Here is a 13,875-nt window from a genome sequence, read left to right on the forward strand (position 1 = left end):
AGATGGGTTATAGCAAGGGGATTAAAACAACAGCAACAGTTCTGTTACAGATTTCACATGCTCTCTTGCATGCTCACATGCAAGATATTGGTTCACTAGAGTACATTTCAAAGGCTTTTCTTTACAGTCAAGAATTGTTAGATCAAACACAGAGTGGGGAATGAGTGACTGGTAGGGGCACTGAAGAAAGCCTGATAGGTCTGTGCATCTGTGTCGTTCTAACTCACCACAATTACAAAGGTCTAGCCCATTGTTCCCAAAGTGAAGAGTGTTCAGCATGGATGTTTTGCTTGCTTGTTTTCTGGGAACTTCAGTTTACACAAACAATTAAACATTTTTGTTTTTGTCAATGCTATCAGTACCTTTTTCTGACTCGGTTTTCTAGACAATAGTGATGAGGCTCATGTATTCCCATTATTGGTTTAAGTGGAGAAGTGAATAATCTCATTAAATTGTTACCAGTGAGATCTAGTCATCTCAGAATCCTAGGAACATACCTTGGAACAAATACTGGGAGTCATGGCTTGTCTTTCTAGAAAGACCTTGTAGCTTAAGTATATACTGCTTACACTAGTAAAGATCTCCCCACATATCCTGGCAGCATGGTTAAGATACATGGTCGTGGTCTAATGACACCACACATGTTAAAGTAGATGAAGCTTGGTCCCACCATAAAGCAGGATGGAAACATGGTTTTGAATGAGGTGTGTGATATGCCCTCCTTGCTGGCAGCTGAGGCAGCGTGAACACAAACTATTGCCACCACATTCATGCCAGTTGGAGTCCCAGTGCCTTTTAGCTCAATAGATACTTGTTAACCAACCATGTGCCCTATTCTACAGGGAATTCCGTGAGGGGTATAAGTAAGACAGCAACCTTAGCATGAAATACTGTGAAATATCTTTTTGGCAAACCAGATGGAAAGTGAGTAACAACAAGAGAGTGCCCGAGGCATGTGGGTGGATGGGCTGGAAAGTAGAGGCAGTGGCAGGCACAGGAGGAGTGGCCATTTCATTGAATGAAATGTTAAGGGAAGAGGGGCCCACATGAACCACTTAGTCCCCAGGAAGGGACAAGGTCTTCTGTTTGGCAGAAATGTCAAGCAAGAAGAGAGAGGCAATTGCATTGGTGGTTAGGGCAGTGCTGCTGACCTTCAGAATAGAGACTTTGGGGAGAGGAAGGCAGTGGGCAGGAATGCTGGGAGTTATGGAGGAAGTGCACCAGCAAGCTTAGCAGTGACGGGAGGAGGCACAAAGAATATGAGAACTGCCGGGCCTTGGTGGCACACGCCTTTAATCCCAGCACTCGGGAGGCAGAGGCAGGCGGATCTCTGTGAGTTCGAGACCAGCCTAGTCTACAATAGCTAGTTCCAGGACAGCCTCCAAAGCCACAGAGTAAACCCTGCCTCGAAAAACCAAAAAAAAAAAAAAAAAAAAAAAAAAAAGAATATGAGAACTGCTCTCTTCTTACAAGGAGAAAATTGCTGTTTTGAAGGCAGAGGTGTGTGATGTTTTGAAGAGGAGACATTCAGAGTATTTTACAGGCAACAACTATAGAATCCCAGTTAATAAAGGACAGAATCCAGGATAATCGACAATATTTCAATAAGGAAGTGAAACTGGAATAGTTTTGCATTTTATGTAAATAGATTAAGAAATTCGAATCTAATTACCAATTAATAACTCAAGCAAGAAATCAAGGAAAAAAAACTGAGAAGTTTTTCCGAATTTCTTTTCATCTTTTGTTCTCTACAGAACATTGCCATGTCTTCTCTCAAAAAATTAATGAGATTAGTCCTCACCTCAATGGAATTCTTCTGTATTTTAGATTTTAAATGTCCCACAAGAAACCCATGTGTTCACAGCTTGGTCTCTAAGTATAGGGTTAGGAGGTGAGGACTGATGGGTCATTGGGAAACATATCCCTGAAGGGAATATGAAGACCCCACCCTCCTTTTCCTCTCTTGCTTCCTGGACATGATGAGGTGAACAGATTGTCCCATCATGCATTTTCACCATGATGCTTTTGCCTCACCTCAGGATTAAAGCAACAAGACCAACCAGCCTTGGAGAAACCCCTAGAATCTTGAGCCCAAATAACACCCCCTTAAGTTGATTTTTCCAGCTAGTTAGTGCAATGAAGGAAAGCTAGCAAACACAAATAGCTTGGTAAAAGAACTATGGATAAAGGCTCTCAGTCTTCCCTTCCTGAGGAGGAGATCAGGGAGAATAGAGACAATGGCACCTGTGGCAAGCATGCTTACTTCCTGTCAGCATAGAAGTATTCAGGGCTTCTCGTGAATGAGTGAAGGGCACATGCTCCTGAATGACAGGAAGTGTGCCAAACCATGGGGAGAGCCAAGATGTTGAGCTTGTGTGTGTGTGTGTGTGTGTGTGTGCACGCGCGCGCGCGCGCGCGCTCTCTCTCTCATGCGTGTGTGTGAGTGTTGGGCAAAATCTGAGTGTGGTATGCTTGTGGAGATGAGTGTGAATGTTTCTTGCTCCTTCACAGTGGGATGTGTCATTTGAAAGACCTGTTCTAACTGTCGTCTTCACAAGTGTTATCTGTCCTCCTCAGACACAGGTGTGTTTGCAGTGGTCAACAGCCATTCCTTGTCCTTGCTGGGGAAGCTGACAATCAGTGCTGCCTTCAACATTGTTTACATCTACACCTCTGAGCTGTACCCCACTGTCATCAGGTATGGGGCTCATGGTGCTGCGTCACATTCATGCCATCTGAACTTTCCTGACTGCTTCTGTGAGTAGAGATGGCCTTCCCTACCTTTGCATGGTCACTTGTCAGCCATAAGAGCATTTAATCACCCATTGTTGTAATTACTATTCTATCACTGTGAGAGACACTATGACCAAGGCAACTGTTACAAAAGAAAACATTTACTTGGGGCTATCTTACAGTTTCAGAAGGTCATTTGTTTTAGATGAGAAGTACATGCTTATATAAGAAAGAACATCTTCTATCCCAATGTCCCAGATTCAAGATGGGGCTGCAACCTCATCTCTGATCCCAGTGCCCTGGGACAGTCTTCCCTATGCCACCCCTGTGCCAGTCTCCTAAGAGATCATTTGAATTATCCCCTTCTGACTCCTCTTGCCAGAGCCCTACAGGTGCTTTCTACCTGTTGGCCTGAAGTCTCCTTCCAAAAACAGCTGGGTCTGAAGTTGTCTGCTCATCCTTGGTTGTTTCTGCAACCTGTCTGTCACTGCCATGCCATCCACACAGGGACACTTCATGCTGACTGACAGTAGGGCTGAGAAGGAACTGGATGGCCATCCTATCTGGAAACAGTTCCATTCCCTGCTCCTTCCCTTCCTTCTCTCTAGACTGTTCATGATGTTCTGGGTTGCCTGACAGAGTGCCCACATTTTTCCCTGTTTACACACCTGGCTTTTAATAGTTAGCTGAATTTTTTGAAAATGGAAAAATGTTTTGGATCACAAAGCTCTAGTTCTCTGGCTGTGTTAACTGGTAGAGCTAAAGTCACTAGTTTTCAGGAGACACGCTCAGATGCTCATTCTGTTTCCTCCTCTGTCTAATATGGCTATCATTATCCTCATGTGACTATTTAAGTTCATTAAAATTGCAGAAATCAGGGGCAACATTAAGAACACTGACTGTGGGGTGGAGAGATGGCTCAGAGGTTAAGAGCACTGACTGCTCTTCCAGGGGTCCTGAGTTCAATTCCCAGCAACCACATGGTGGCTCACAGCCATCTGCAATTCAGTCTGGTGCCCTCTTCTAGCATGTAGGCAGAACAGTGTATATGTAAGAAATAAATTAATCTTCAAAAAATACATAAAAAAAGAACACTGACTGCTCTTTCAGAGGACCCAGGTTCAATCCCCATCACCCACATGACAGCTCACCACTGTCTGTAAGTCCAGTTCCAGGGGATCCAACACTTTCTTCTAACTGCCAAGGGTACCAGGCACTCACATGGTGCACATATGTATAGTCAAATAATCATACACACAAAAATAAATATAAATCTTTAAAAAGTCAATCAGTTTCCACTGAGTATGTGGTTCATGTCTTGAATTCCAAGAGTAGGAGGCAGAGACAAGAGAATTGCCACAATTCAAGACCAGCCAGGGTCACCACAACAGTAAAAATTCACTTCATTATCCTCATGAATCACGTTTCAAGGACTGAGAAGCCTCTTGCGTCTAGTGACTTCCTATATGGTGATGATTCCAGAGCTCTTTGGCCTCACAGAAAGGTCTAGTAGGTAGCTCTGTACCTTCTATTTAGGAATTATTTACCATTTTGAGTTCATTGTATTCTTCCAATCCAGAATATTTAAACTGTCCACCCCCAAAACTTAAAGATTTTATTTAATTAGTAATTTTGTTTTTCCTCATGCCTTCCAGGAATGTTGGCCTTGGAGCATGTTCCATGTTCTCTCGAGTTGGCGGGATCATTGCCCCGTTCATACCCTCACTGGTTGGTTTGTACCTCCTGGTTCTGTTCTTCCTGGTTCCCTGCTTTGGAACTCATGGGTGCTTTTGTGTAGAAAGAGGTAATGAACAGGTCCAACCAAGAGCAGCTGCACAATGTGAATCATGGGCCTTTCTGATGAAGAGCCCAGGATTCTGTCAGGTGCTTGAACTGGGGGTTTTCTCCAGTGGTCTGGCTTTTTGTTCATCTAGACTCACTTTAGGGTCTGATAATACCAGCAAGCCCCTCCCCATAGACATTCAGAAGTCAATTAATTAATATTTATGATATTCTGTGGTGGGCTGGGTTCTATGCTAAAGACTTTACATAAGTTTCTACATGTAACCTTCACAGCAGCTGTGAGAGGCAGGCCTTGTCATCTGCTCTAAAGAGAAGTGCTCTAGAAGCAGGTTGAGTATGTGCTCACCACCGGGAAAGGAAACTGGAGGAGAAACACACCTTGCAGCATGTGGGCCCTGTCTTCTTTGGCATTTTGGGATCAGGAGAACCAGTGACCACTTTAAAATCCTTGAAGCCTTAAAATGCTCAGGTTCTGTGAAAGCCCTGGGACCCATGCAGGTCTCTTCTTGATTTTTGCTAGATAGAGGATAGATATAAGCAGTGGAGCTGGGAAAAGGGGTCCTACAGATAGCCTAAGCTCTGTTTGTTAAGCCTGACAAGCTATTATAGAAGACAGCTTCATGATAAAGGCTGTTCTTAAAATAACAGACTGTCTTAACCCTGGGACAATAAATGTTTTAAGTGATAGACAGTCATGAGATCAATCATGGGACCTTGAGCTGTCTCAGGAAGGAGTCAGACATGTGGTAACTAAGAACACTACGCTGCATCATGGTATTATGTCTTCTGAGGTCAGAATGCCTCTTCCGTATTAAATATCCTTGGGGCTGCTACATCAACAACTAAAGGTTCAGGGAATTTCCCCATTTACACTAACAAAAACACTGAATTCTAAAACCTTTTTAAAAGAGACTGGAGAGATGACTCGATGGTTTAAAACACATCTTGGTTTGATCCCTGCACCCGTGTCAGGCAGTTCCCAACCTCCTATAACTTTAGGGTATCCAACACTGCCATGGGTACCAGCACATCCATGCACTTACTCACATACACATAATTAAAAGTCCTGAAATAGTCTTTAAATATTATATCACAATATGTTATTAAATAGTAAAATATCATTAGAATATTATTTACACTGTGGTTTTGACACAACCTTTGAGGACTTTTCTAGAGGTTCTTGAGAATAAATAGCTGGGAGTCTGTGCTTTGAAAGAAATCATTGGCTTACCCTAAATACTTTTGAATCTTTGAAGCCATTGCCAGTTGCATCTTATTCAACTCAAATAGCTTAAAACTCTGTGTATCAGATGATTTTTTTCTCTCAGTCTCTACTCCTTTAATATTGGGTCGGTCAGTGGTAATGTTATAACACATTTGACAACTTCCAAGTTTATTAGCAGCAAATAGTTCAGGATATCCTTTCAATGAAGAGAATGTGGAGCTTACTGTGGAACAGACTTCTCGTTCAGGCGGAAGCTGGACTCAGAGTTTCTGTGAACTCTGCCTGTGTGAGTCTCCTGAGCTCACAGATAGCCATGGCTGGTCCAAGGAATCTAGTCCATATTCTTTTCAGCCCTTTCACTCACTTACATCCATCTCTTCATGCCTAAGGAAACATTCTGTGACTTCCCAGGATAATTGTTTTGGAGCAGAAATAAACAAAAACATGGTGTATGGTGTAGTCTAGTGGGAAGGTGCTGACTAGACAGTAAACACGGAAGTTTTGGGTCACAAGACTGCTGATATCACCTGCTAGGAAACTGATAGGTTTCTTTGTTTTCATCGCCCTTTCTATGCCCACAGAAGGATGTGCAGTGGTCTCTGCCCTTCATCGTGTTTGGAGCTACCGGCCTTGCCTCAGGCCTCCTGAGCCTGCTGTTGCCAGAGACTCTGAACCGCCCTTTACTAGAGACGTTTTCTGACCTTCAGATGTACTCCTATAGGAGGTTAGGGGAAGAAGCCTTGTCTCTTCAGACCTTGGATCCTCCACAGGTATAGAGACACTTGCTGTAACTATCCATGTCTTCCATGAGGGCTAAAAGAGATTTTGAAAACAAAACATAATGTTCAGATTGAAAATAGAATGGAAAACAAAGTTGAATTGAACAACAGATGATTTACAGCAAAATAAAGATAGTAATGGATTTATTAACTTTCTTAGAACACTCTATGGGCAATTTGTTAGGAAAACAGATGTCATAAAGATACATTTGTGGGGCTGGCAGTTTTTGTGTTAAATGCATGAGGTGCTCTGGGATTTGATCCCCAGAACAAGCTAAAGCTGGGAGTGGTGGTACACCTCTGTAAATCCAGCACTTGGGAGGTAGAGGCAGAAAGATCAGGATTTGATCTCAGCTACATAGCAAACTGGAGGCTAACTTGGTCTATGTAAGACCCTGTCTGCAAACAACAACAAGAAAATTGTCATGTGGTAAGGAATGATAATCCTCACTTAGGCGTGTCATGACATCATTTTACTGCCTCTACAAGTTCTCCTTTGCCATTTCAGGCCCTGGACAAGGCCAGCACCTTGGGGAGCGAAAGCGAGGAGGAGGAGGAGTTCTATGATGCAGATGAGGAGACACAGATGATCAAGTGAAGAGCCTCACATCCCTGCCCAGAAGCAAAGTATCATTATCATGAATGCCCCGGGTTCACTTAAACACCAGTGATGACTCAGCCCGCTGATGCTTTCTAGACACAGAAGAGGATGCGGGAAAAGTTCCAAAAGGGAGAACCTTGGCACATTGAGAGAATCATTCCTAATTGGTTCAGAACTGAGGCTGAGCTCAGCACCATGCCTCTGGCCACACAGCTCAGATCCACTGTCTAGGTGACTGACTTGTGCCTCATGCTGCTTCCCTTTCTCGGGACCTAAAAGCAGATTGTGAAACTGCTCACAGTTTTACTAGGATTAGCCACACCTTTCCCCAAGATTTCATCTTCCTAGTAAATTTGATGTCTGCCCCTGTCACTTGCTGCTCCCCACTAGGAATCTTCTGGTGCAGGGTGATGTGCTCAGAGTGCCCAGCTTTCACTCAGCTGGTTCCTACCCATTGACTGGCAATGCAGCTTGTGCCTTTAATCTGAGATCATTTACTAGTAAAAGCCAGCATCAACAGAGGAGTTTGCTGTCATCAGAGGACTGGCTGTGGCTCGGTAGTTCCCTTTGACACTTGTTTTGTGCAATGTTCCCAGTTCTTACTTGGAAACACTTGGGAAATTTTTCTTTGTGAGATTCAAGTGTCAGCAATAACTTCAAAATCATGCACAGTTGATAAAGAAACTCTATAAGCTGGGGAAAGTCAACAAATGATGTGCTGAGCATTTTTTAAATGTGACTTAAATGAAAGTGAGGATTTTCTTTCACAGTGTTTGCTGTCTTCGGTGTGCAATGAGGGATTTGGACAGTATATCAGGGCTTGAACTCTGCCCTACATGAGCCCCTACTTATTTATTCAAAAGGCCCAGCGATTTTTAAAGAAAATGTTGAATTTTAATTAAATGCTTCCATTGATTTCCAAATAAATCAAAATCATATTAAATATCTGTTTCTCACAAAACTTGAACACTCTCAAAGAGGCATATAAACCAAGAGTCCACGTGTGGCAATTGATCACTTTCCCAACCAGGGAAATTGCTTGCGTCTAGAATGTCTGTTTATGCTAATCTCTTGGGAAGAGAAAACGCACAAATAGGAAAGAAAGGCATCCTGAGGATGTTTCTGGACATCACAGAGACCTGCATCGTGTCACCTCCTCCGTGTTGTCTGTACCCACCTGTTCCTTTGTTAAAACATTGTTTTCCTTTATGTCCTTGATGAGGGAGCCATTTCTACCACTGTAGAGAAGGGTGGCTGTGATGTGGTGAAGACCTTGTAGGTTTCTAGCTGTCAGGAAGGCTATGGAACTCCCTGCAGCATCGTATCTACAAATCTCAGCGAAGTGTGCCCGGTACCCCAGACTGTGGAGTCCTGCTCCTCTCTGGGAAATGGAGATGGCTCTCCTTAGGAAAGGAAGAAAAGATCTTCGAGAAATACTTGGTTCTTGTCAAATAAAGTGTTTAAAATAAAGAAGTAACTTAATATATATACATATAAAATTTTGACTGGCTTGATCTCTCTTTATAAGAATAATATTACCTATTTTGAAAACTTGATTTTTCCAATCTCTGTTGCCACTGAGGTCCCTGATCTTCTGGTTAAGTAGAGAACCTGTAATTCTGGTGCTGTGTTTGGTTTAGGAGGTAGAAGGAAGAGCCCAGTGTTGTGTAATAAGGCCAGGTTGGCTGTTGGCTGGTCTTGTTAAGTATATTGTTATTTTCTTTCTTCTCCCTGGATAGTCCTCTAGCATAGTTTATAATTATTTCCACTGTCTTTATAAAGATGGATTTTATTCCCTATTAGCTGTTAATAAATATTAATGGAACAGAATTGCACATGTGCATTGATTAAATTACTAGAAATCTTACTTGGTAGGTAATAGGTTTTGTTTGTATAGATAGCCCATTAAAAGCAACTTTAAAATAATAGTGAAGGTGTCTGAAAAAGTCATAAGGAATCATACTATTAACTATCTACTTATAATACCTATAATACATGTAGGTCATTATATAAATATACACAAATAGTCTTTGTATTGCACATATGTAGTGCTGCTTGGTTCTTGACTGTCACCATGGCCCCGGCTGGCAGCACAGGCTATCCAGATGAATTTGGTCCCAGTGCAGCATGGCCTTCTGACAACAACACGGTCTCAGTGGGCTAACCATAACCCAGGCATCCACATGGCCCTCAGTGGCAACAGGGGCCACAAACATCAACTCACACCCTGGCTGTTATAAGGCTATGGAAGGGGAGGTACTAGTGTCTGCCTCTTGTGAATTTAATAAAGGATCACAGAATACAGGCTTTTGTTCAGACAGAGTGCATTGGGAATACAGTAGCAACTTTGAGAAGCACAGAACCTACTAGAAATCATGAGTGCTGTATGAGATGGATTGTAAAAAACAAGTCAGGGGCTTAAAAGAGAGCCCAGGAGAACAGTGTTAAAGAATACAAGGATGATGCATTGTGGAAAATCCTTGGATTAGTATATCAGAGGAAGAAGACTCGTGGCCGCTTCAGTAGGTACAGCATTCAATACGTATTCCAAATTAGAGCTATCAACAGACTAAGAATATAGGAAACATGGCAAGATGGGCTCAGCCTGAGCTTCAGTTCAGTGTCTGACACCCATCAAAAGGAAGCAGAGAACTGGTTTGTGCAGGCTGTCTTAGGACTGCCACACGTGCACAGTCACACATAGACGCACAAAGAAGAGCGTGTAAAGTTTAAAAAGATACAGAAAGCCCCTTAGCAGAATAAAGGATATTGTAGTAGATGTGGTGAGTGGCACACAGCATCTGCATCTCCTTGATATATCATATTCATACTTTCTTGATCCCAAGGCACAATAAAAACGTATGGGGCCAACAGGATGGCTCAGTGACAACCCTAGTGCCTTACTTTGGTCCCCAGAACCCACATAAAAGTGGAAGGAAAGCCCAAGCTGGCCTTGAACTCGTGATCGTCCTGCCTCTGCCTCTTTCAGCAAATCCTACCTGCGTGCACCACCACAACTGGCTAGACGACAGATCTGGCACCAGTGAGACCTCTAGTAATCTAAAGGGATGACACTAACTAGCAAGCTAAGCAATAGTGGAGAGACCACCTTAAATGCCATTCCTGGTAATGAACTTGATGTCTATAACCATCGTAGAACCTTCCTCCAATGACTGATGGAAGCAGAGGCAAACACCCACAGTTAAACACTGAACTGAACCCATGGAACCCAGTGACAGAGAGAGAGGAGCAATGGGCAAATTGGCAAAGAATGGGCTGGCAAAACTAGCAGAGACAGCTGATCTGAACAGGGGAGAGCTCTTGGACCCCAGACCGACAGCTGGGAGGCCAGCATGGGACTGATCCAGACCCCCTGAGTGTGAGAGTCAGTGAGGCGGCCTGGGCAACCTATGGGGCCCTGGGCAGTAGATCAGTGTTTATCCCTGGCATACAAACAGACTCCGTGTGTCCGTAACACATAGAGGGATGCTCTCCCCCCTGGACTCTTAGGGGAGTGCCTGGACCCTGCCCTGAGTGAAACGGCAGACTCTAGATATCACCTTTGTGGAAGGAAGTGGGGATAGAGTGGGAGGCTGGGGGGATGATGGGGAGTACGGGAGGAGGGGAGGGGGAGGGAACTGGGATTGACATGTGAAGCAAGCTATTTAAAATTAAAGTAATAAAAAAAAAGAAAAACAAGTGGAAGGAAAGAACTGACTCCATAAAGTTGTCTTCTGATCTCCACACATATGTTGTGGTATGCACACGCCTGCACACGTACATCACACACACACATACACATGCATACTCACCACATGCACAATTAAAAATACATATATGCATGTGTTTGTGTGTGTAAATGTACACACATTTGTGTGCATCTGTGTGTGGAGACCAGAGGTTGACGTTGAGATTCTTCCTCTATCATTCATCGCGTAACTTTTTCAGACAGAGTCTCTCACTGAATTTGGAGCTCACCATTCTGGCTAGACTGACTGGTCAGTGAGGCTCCGGGACCCACCTGTTTCCAATCCTGAGTGCCAGGGCTACAAATGCATGTTGCTGCATTCAGCTTTTCTGTGGATGTTTGGGATCCTAATTCAGGTCCTCATATTTGCATAGTAGGCAATTTATACATTGAGCTATCGGCCCAGATTAAGAAATGCTTTTATATATTCTCTCTCCTTAAAGATATATAAATGTGCATAAAATAGAAAATAAGTGTGTGTATAGCTTTTATAAAATATAATTCATCAATGGCTTTGTTTCATTGTTTTGACATTTGTGACATAAGTCAATTTCATGATGCATTAATAAGTTGTAACCCTGTTTGAAAAACACTATTCTCCTTGTATTGCAGAAGCTTTAAGACTAAAAATGTACACTGCCTGGACTCACTTGCAGCTATGCTTCTTGATGCATTTTAGATTCAGCCAATCAAACACAGAATTTAAAATATGGAAGTGAGGTAAAGATCTGCTTTTTATGTCTGGGCTTCATAGGGGTGGAACCATTTGATTTCTTTCAGGCAGTATTAGCAGAGATGTTGATAATCAGTGGCAATGATAATTAAAATATTTTCATATGGACTTGAAATAATGTCAGAATTCACAACAAAGATAAAAATCCTTAAAAAAGAAACAACAGTAAATAGCCAGACTTCCCAGTTATCAAAATATGAATGGTAATCTTTGTCAAAGAAGACTAGTAGCAGCCAGACATTGGTGGCACACGCCTTTAATCCCAGCGCTCGGGAGGCAAAAGTAGGCGGATCTTTGTGAGTTCAAGACTAGCCTGGTCTACAAAAGCTAGTTCCAGGACAGTCTCCAAAGCCACAGAGAAACCCTGTCTGGCAAAACCAAAAAGAAGAAGAAGAAGAAGAAGAAGAAGAAGAAGAAGAAGAAGAAGAAGAAGAAGAAGAAGAAGAAGAAGAAGAAGAAGAAGAAGAAGAAGAAGAAGAAGAAGAAGAAGAAGAAGAAGAAGAAGAAGAAGAAGAAGAAGAAGAAGAAGAAGAAGAAGAAGAAGAAGAAGAAGAAGAAGAAGAAGAAGAAGAAGAAGAAGAAGAAGAAAAGGACTAGTAGTACACACACACACACACACACACACACACACACACACACACACACACAATTAGCCAAATATTGAAACTGAAGAAAACGAAATTCACTAGCATCACATTTACTAACATCATAATAGGAACATTTAGAATGTCAGGTTGAGGGCAGTGGTAACTCACACCTTTAATCCCAACACTGGGGAGGCAGAGGCAGAAGGATCTCTGTTAGTTCCAGAACAACCTCTAAAGCTACAGAGAAACCCTATCTAGGGGGGGAAAAAAGAAAAAAAAGAAAGTCAAGGTTGAAAGTGTGTACATTCTATTTGCTAGGCAGTGGTGGTGTTACCCCTTTAATCCCAGCACTCAGGAGGCACAGGCAGGCAGATCCTTGTGAGTTCAAATGAAAATGGTAGCGGCCCTAAAAGAGGATATAGGAAAATCCCTCAAAGAAATGGAAGAAAAAACAAAGCAAAAAATGCAAGAAATGGAAGAAAAAAACAAACCAAAAAATGCAAGAAATGGAAGAAAAAACAAACCAAAAAAGGCAGGAAATGGAAGAAGAAACAAAGCAAAAAATGCAAGAAATGGAAGAAAAAAACAAATAAAAAAATGAGAGAAATGGAAGAAAGAACAAATCAAAAATGCAAGAAATGGAAGAAAGAACAAACCAAAAAATTCATAAAAGGGAACAAATGGACTAAAAGATAAACTGAAAATTGCAAGAAACAATGCAAATACTGCAAGAGTTGAAAACTGAAATAGAGATAATAAAAAAAAAACACAATCTGAAGAAAGGCAGGAAATAGAAAAGCTGGGCAAATGGTCAGGTACTACCGATACAAGCATTACCAACAGAATAGAAGAGAGGCCAGCCTGGTCTAAAGAGAGAGTTCCAGAACTGTTAGGGCTGTTACAACATACATCATTGTAAGAAATATAATTTTTGCACAGTGCATGTTTGAATATACATACAAATATACTTTTATAAAAATTACCCTCCATATCTACTTTCTGTTTCACCATTAAAATCAGAAAACACTGGTAATGATTCTGAGATGATTGATGATTGACAATACATGAAGTCATAGCACACAGCTGTAGAGAGTAAGATGTGCCATCCTTCTCTGCTGTGACACAATCTTTGGACACTGTAAATACACATTGCTCTCATTTTTAATAAAGAAACTGACTGGCCAAGAGCTGAACAGGGTAAGTTTAGGAGGAGAGCCAGAACAGGAGAATGCTGGGAGGAAGAAGGGCAGAGTCCGGAGTTGCCAGTCAGATGCAGAGGGAACAGGAGATGGATGTGCCATATTAATAAGGGAGCCACCATGTGGCAGAGTGTAAGTAAGGAATATGGGTTAAGTTAAAATGGAAGAGCTAGTTAGTAATAAGCCTGAGCTATTGGCATGGCATTTGTAATTAATATAAGCCTCAGTGTGTTTATTTGAGAGTAGCTGCAGGACAGGAAAACTGTGCCTACACTTTTCTGCTGTAGTTTGTGCCTAGTGCACATACATGCAAGGAGATGCACTTAAAGAAGTCCCGTTGTGCTATTATTAGTTATTGTAAAGCAATGAGTTTGTATATTTACATACATATGTACATGGACAGTTCAGAGAGGGCATATACTCAATTTTATATGCACACGATGGAATAATAACAAGTTTAAAATGGA

The 13,875-nt window shown here is 42.1% G+C and overlaps 1 protein-coding gene across 3 annotated transcripts in view; it reads left to right on the forward strand.

Annotated features, from left to right (window-relative positions):
- The window catches only part of Slc22a15 (solute carrier family 22 member 15), a 55,205-nt gene extending 46,565 nt beyond the window's left edge, over positions 1-8,640 (forward strand). The window contains exons 9-12 of one of the 3 annotated variants that reach the window (XR_001196857.3): positions 2,578-2,698; positions 4,389-4,465; positions 6,343-6,531; positions 7,049-8,640. Coding sequence is in view for 2 of the 3 variants with exons in the window: in XM_005076524.4 (XP_005076581.1) it covers positions 2,578-2,698; positions 4,389-4,461; positions 6,343-6,531; positions 7,049-7,138 (473 nt within the window). In the remaining variant the exon portion in view is untranslated. The remainder of the gene's footprint in view (positions 1-2,577; positions 2,699-4,388; positions 4,466-6,342; positions 6,532-7,048) is intronic. The other 2 variants (XM_040752143.1, XM_005076524.4) reach the window with 2 other exon arrangements.
- Positions 8,641-13,875: the final 5,235 nt, after the last annotated feature.

This window comes from Mesocricetus auratus, unplaced genomic scaffold (assembly GCF_017639785.1).
Source record: "Mesocricetus auratus isolate SY011 unplaced genomic scaffold, BCM_Maur_2.0 Super-Scaffold_100009, whole genome shotgun sequence".
In the NCBI taxonomy this organism is placed as follows: domain Eukaryota; kingdom Metazoa; phylum Chordata; class Mammalia; order Rodentia; family Cricetidae; genus Mesocricetus; species Mesocricetus auratus.